At 39.7% G+C, this 6000-nt stretch overlaps 2 protein-coding genes across 2 annotated transcripts; both read left to right on the top strand.

Moving 5' to 3' along the window:
* The first annotated feature begins 208 nt into the window (after positions 1–208).
* LOC140665053 (uncharacterized) lies at positions 209–1066 on the top strand. Its single transcript, XM_072890738.1, has one exon. It carries the CDS (start codon positions 209–211, stop codon positions 1064–1066), a length of 858 nt encoding a protein of 285 aa, XP_072746839.1.
* Positions 1067–2174: 1108 nt separating this feature from the next.
* LOC140664562 (uncharacterized protein F54H12.2-like) lies at positions 2175–3167 on the top strand. Its single transcript, XM_072889743.1, has 2 exons — positions 2175–2742; positions 2905–3167. The coding sequence occupies exons 1-2, from the start codon at positions 2175–2177 to the stop codon at positions 3165–3167; spliced, it is 831 nt and encodes a 276-aa protein (XP_072745844.1).
* Positions 3168–6000: the final 2833 nt, after the last annotated feature.

Genomic DNA, 6000 nt, shown 5'->3' with positions numbered 1-6000 from the left:
GACTTAGCCGGCGAGGTCATAGATGGTATTTTTTACGAGCAAGAATTAGCCCTAGTTGAGAAAAATTTACAGGAGGAAGAATTTATCGTCGATCGCGTGATAAAGAGCAGAGGACGTGGTGATAATAAACAGCTGTTAGTTAGCTGGTGTGGTTATCCTAGCAAGTTCGATAGTTGGATTCCTGTTTCAAGTTTAACAAATCTTTGAGATGAGGGAGGACCAATTTCTACTGGTTCTTCCGAGCAATAGCAGTATGCGTTATTTCCCGGACAATACTACCTCGTCATTTATTACGGAATTGCCTCAATCGATACAGTTATACGGCAAATGGGAAGTCGCGCTCAGCGAAATTCAATTTCCCAATACTTTTTTTCATATACAACGCGGTGAGAATATACTCACATTCGCCGATGTTGACAGTCAAGGTAACAAGGAAAAAGATTCTGTGATAATTTTGAGGGAAGACGAAATACGGGCTGGCATTTATAAAAATATGGACGAACTTCTCGACGCGATTAATACGACGTGTAAAGGAGTCGGTTCGCATTTTCATCTGGATCGACAGGGGTTATCCGCCGGTAGTATAGAGTTTTACCTTGAGTGTGATGAAAATAAATGTAAACTAAATCATTATGTAAACTTTTCCGATAAACTTCTACGAATACTCGGTTTAGGGGATGCACTTTATAATGCTCCTAAGCGGGAAGGACGATACTATACTATGCTTACGACGTATAATCCTGATTCAAAAAAAAAATCTACATCAATTTTTGTTAAACTCGGTTTTGAAAAGGGACACTTTGGATTCTTTAGTTACGAACCCTGTAGTTTGGCTCGCAGTATTTCTGATAAACTATTCGTTTATTGTGATATTTGCGAACCTTACATAACAGGCAATGTGCAGTCTCCTCTTCTCCGAATAGTGTCGGTCAAGGAGCATGGTCGCGATTACGAGTACGGAACGAATCAAGTTAAACATTTCTCTTCTCTGCATTATATCCCGTTACGACGAACAAATTTCAGTAGGATTGAAATCGATATAAGAGATCAGTTCGGAAAAAAATAGCATTCGAATCCGGAATATCGACTGTGACGTTACACTTTAGGCGAACCCGTTAGTATTGCGAACGTCGGTGTCATAGGGAAAAAGATAAAAATTAAGTTCTCAAATGCAACATGACAGACTACTACGAATATTACAATTTACAAAGCGGCAGAGGTGGTGGAATTCCGAGTTTTCGTCGGCGCACCTTATCAACGCGGTCATGGAATCGGAAGTTTTCTAGGAGGATTATTTAGACGTATACTATCTTATCTAAGTAGAGGAGCGCGTGTAGTAGGGAAAGAAGCTTTACAAGCAGGTGTTAATATAATCGGTGATATTGAAAATAATATACCGCTAAAGGTGTCGGCCGAAAATCGTTTTAAAGAATCGCGCGAAAATCTCAAGAGAAAAGCTAAAGAAAAAATAAGTAGTCTGATAAAAGGCTCGGGATATAAGACAGATGCGAAAATGCACGCAGCTCAATTTCCTTTCGCCGGGCTTAACGCGCATATCGTTAAATCCGCGGTAACGTCGTCACGTAAACGTCGGCGATCAAATAAGAAAAGATTACCGAAAAAAACCAAAGCGCGAAATAAACCATTAAAAAGCAAGGGGAGATAGAAAAATCGCAAGTCAAAGAAAAGACATAACTCCTCCACGAAACGTCGTAAAACTTCTAGAAAGCGCACCGTATCCGACATATTTTCTTAAACGATACTACGCTAAACACAGTAGATAACGAAAATATCGGTAAAAGATATTGATAAAAATTTACGGTAAATAATCATATCTTTTCTTTATACGCATTCGAGCGAGTGTTTAAAAAGTAAACTCGATCTTTTTTCTTTACCACCCACGCAGACTAGCATCGAAAGTTCACAATGGATCTATTACAAACCCGTCAGCTCGCTCTCGGACGACTCACCGATAGAATTCGTCATCCCAGGCCATGGAGAAAAATATTTAGATCTGACACATACCATGCTGAGTCTTCGAGTGCGCATGGAAACCAACGATGACCTCGCGCCGCGAACGGGAGGTACCGCCGCCGCCACAAAGATCAAAGTAGGGCCCGTCAATCATTTACTCCATCTTCAATCAGATCGACGTGTATTTCAATCAAAAGCTCATGTCGCCTCCGAACAACGCTTACGCGTACCGCGCGTACATCGAAGCGTTGTTAAATTACTCTTCACCCGCAAAAACTACCCATCTAACCTCGAGTCTGTGGGACGCGGATACACCTGGATACATGGACGATCTATTGGAATCAAAAGGCAACGCCGCGCTCGTGAGACGAGCTCGATACATTCACGGAGAACGAGCGCTAGATCTTATAGGACATCTTCATTGCGACGTTTTCAATCAAGACAAATTTTTAATTAACGGCGTAGAAGTACGCTTACGACTCGTACGTTCGAAAGATTCATTTTGTCTCATGGAAAGTAACAGTTTATCGAAAATTCATATATTGGATGCCAGCTTACTTGTGAGAAGAGCGAAAATAAGCGCCGGGGTGTTACTCGCACACGCTAGAATGTTGAGTAAAATTACTGCCAAGTATCCACTTACGAGAGTCGAGGTTAAAACTTTTACGATTCATAGCGGGGTAATGGCGGAATCAATAGATAATGCAATATTAGGTCAATTACCGAAACGAATAATAGTCGATTTCGTCAATAATAAAGCATTTAATGGTGATAGAAAATTAAATCCGTTTAATTTTAAAAATTGGGGTATAAATTTCTTCTCGATGTATGTCGATGGTATGCAAATTCCCAATAGGCCGTTACAGCCGGTTTTCTCGGTTGAAGAACCGCTTTATGTTGAAGCTTATCAAACGCTTTTTTCGGGGACAGGTATCCATTTTTTGAATGAAGAAAATTCTATAAGCAGAGAGGATTATTTCAAGGGATATACGTTATTTGCTTTTGACCTTACACCCGATTTGTCCGCTAATTGTGCCGGCCATTGGAATCTTGTGAAATATGGAAGTTTGCGATTAGAAGTGCGATTCGAGAGAGCTCTCGCCGAGACCATTAACTGTATTGTTTACGCAGAGTTCGATAATGTGATAGAAATCGACGCGTCGCGTCAAGTCATCGTCGATTTTTCCGGCTAGTTTATCTATGCACGATTTATACCTCGTAGTGTAATACTCGGTTAAAAATTCCCCCTCCAATTTCAAATAAAATATCGATATCGTCGTGTTTTCCAAAAACGTGTATTGTAACAAAAGAAGATTTAGTTTCATTCGAGACGTGAACGCGAGCGTTTCGTGAAGAGGTTATACTTTGTCATTACAAACATAAATTTTCACAATATGGACATAGTCATCGACATACAAGGCTTCCGTGATGTCAACGATAAATTTATCCCAAAGGAAGTCGCTATTGTCTCGAATGACGCCCCAATCGTCGGCCATTGGATTATGATTGGATTATGATGCCTCCATATCCATTTGGAGAATTATCCGCAAAAGCAAGACGAGAAAACAATTGACTCTCGCAAAATTATCACGGTATCGAGTGGTTCGACGGAGAAACTAATCAGAAATATTTTATTTCACATTTGCGCGAAATTACAAAACGTGTGCGTTACATTTACGTTAGAGGCAAGCTACTTGCGGAATATACTTTCCAGAGATATAAATAATTTGGAAGATATCTCTCCGCCATTTAAAAACCTATCGTCAAAAGAAGAAGACGGACGATATTGCTCTCACCACGGATTTTGGAATTTTGGAATCTTCCGTTGCGCATTACACAATGCTTATAAACTAAAATACTGGATAGTCACACAAAATAATCGTGATATCGACGTTACGTTTAGTACTCAAGTTAGTTGTAGTACTGAGAAAGATTGTGAAATATACCCCGAGAACATGGACAACGAAATCGCCGAGGAAATCGAAAGCAAAGATTATGTTTTTTGTGACATGAATGAAAATATTAAATCAAGTAATGAAATAGAGAAACAAAACCTGCAAAAAATCGAACATCTAATTGAAAAAGAAGAAGAAGAGGGATTCGTGAAATTGACGAAATCAAAGACGTTGCTGGATGAAAACAAGTTCAAAATTACTAACATTACTACGCAAACCGACATTGAAAACCCGAAAGCCAATATTGATAAAATCGCATTATTAAAAGAGGTAAAAACCGACGTTATTCAAATAATACCGCACGTTCGTTCGTCTTTGTTGGAAAAAAATGAACTCTCGCGAAATTTTGCAAGCACTCCATCATCTCGATGCCAGACATGTGGGAGTATATTCTGCCGACAGAGTTCCAAGGGTGTGGACGAGGTCGACGGCCATCGTTGCTAACACCGACAACCATACTCGACCTGGAGAACATTGGGTCGCTTTCTTCCTCGATAAATACGGTACAGGCACTTACTTTGATAGCTACGGATTACCCCCTTTGTATTCCGGATTTTTACTCCGACTGCGGCGAAATTCCACCATCTACCATTGAAACACCCAGCAATTAAGGAATTTTTTCTCAAACTTGCGGGCAATACTGCTGCGTATTTTTATATTATATGTGTAGTGGTTACGATTTTAATCAGTTTCTTACTCTTTTTACCGAAGATTGCGAATGTAACGATCGCTTGATTGTACGATTATTTAATAAAATTTTCTTTCACGAAAAACGTATTAAGCATACCGACATGTAATACTTAAACATGTAAACCTTTGCGTAATAAAATATAAAAAAATACATTGTACTATTACTTAATAAAAATTAATTATTACCTTAATTATATGTAATAAGAATCTTGATTTTTGTAGTAAAAATCTGCATCAATAAATGTGAGCAATTTTATTTTTAATCATCTATTTCTTTCACCCGCTCCTCTTTCCCATTTTACATATAAGTAGTTCCGTTACTTTTATTGTTGAAAGAGGATGTTCCGCAACCTCTTTCAACAATAGGCGCTCATCGTAATATAAGACACCGATAATACTATTTCTTTCGTTGCGTCATACAATCGCATTTGACAGAACCTGCACGTTCCTGTGTTATTATCTTTTTTTTCATTTTCACAGGCATGACGTTATACATGGTCAACTACCATGTGACGTCATTTGTTTTGACGGGCCATACCTGTCCCACGTGCAGAACGCGCTTTTCCGTCCCACCACCGTCTCCGCAACCGATATCGTCCCAAGAGCCATACCTGCCCCACTTGCAGAACGTCAAAGCGCTTTTTCCTCCCTTCATCAGCATCGTAACCGATATCGGCTCAAGAGCCATACCTGCCCCACTACGTAACATAAATGCCTTATCTAACCTTTACTCTAGTAAGTTCTTATTTAGCTCAGCACACCAGGACCAGAATCAGCAATACGAAGGACCCAGGTTCAAGCCCCGAAAAAACCAGAAAATTTTTCCAAAAATAAATTTTTCTTACCTGAGCGCGAACCCTTCCCCCTCCAACCATCACTTTTTTTTTCTGTCAGTCCCAGTGGTGGTGGGGGAAAACACCAGACACCCCCCGCGGTGCCCGAGGGCGCGGTGGTGGGGGTTTGTTTTGACGGGCCATACCCGCCCCATTACTACTGATGTCAGAAGAGTTGCCCAATCATATTCGATTATTCTTCTCTAAAGTCAACTGTGATTGGTCAACTCTTCCGACTTACGACAGCTATTGTGGAACCAGTCTTAAAGCTTAGTATACAGCTATTGTAGACTCGGGCTAAGAGTGATTTCCACAATAGCTGTCGGAAGAATTGACCAATCACAGTTGATTTTAAAGAAGAATAATCGAATATGATTGGGCAACTCTTACGACATCCGACTTACGACAGCTATTGTAGAACCAGCCTAAGAGTGCGTTCGGCATACAATTTTTTTAAAAATTTTACGATTTTTAACTGAATCTCGAAAACATTTGTAGTAACTTGGTAATAGACGACATATTTCGTGATTAATATTTATAAAAAGTAG

The sequence above is a fragment of the Anoplolepis gracilipes genome, chromosome 4 (genome assembly GCF_047496725.1).
Source record: "Anoplolepis gracilipes chromosome 4, ASM4749672v1, whole genome shotgun sequence".
Taxonomy (NCBI): Eukaryota; Metazoa; Arthropoda; class Insecta; order Hymenoptera; family Formicidae; genus Anoplolepis; species Anoplolepis gracilipes.
This window is presented reverse-complemented; position numbering and strand designations above follow the sequence as displayed.

What these genes read in the sequence shown, in the direction of transcription:
- LOC140665053 (XM_072890738.1), top strand. Translation starts at nt 209, where the DNA reads ATGAGGGAGGACCAATTTCTACTGGTTCTTCCGAGCAATAGCAGTATG.
- LOC140664562 (XM_072889743.1), top strand. Translation starts at nt 2,175, where the DNA reads ATGTCGCCTCCGAACAACGCTTACGCGTACCGCGCGTACATCGAAGCG. An exon ending in CAATAATAAAGCATTTAATG is followed by an intron (nt 2,743 to 2,904) that starts GTGATAGAAAAT and finishes TTTCGGGGACAG; the next exon opens with GTATCCATTTTTTGAATGAA.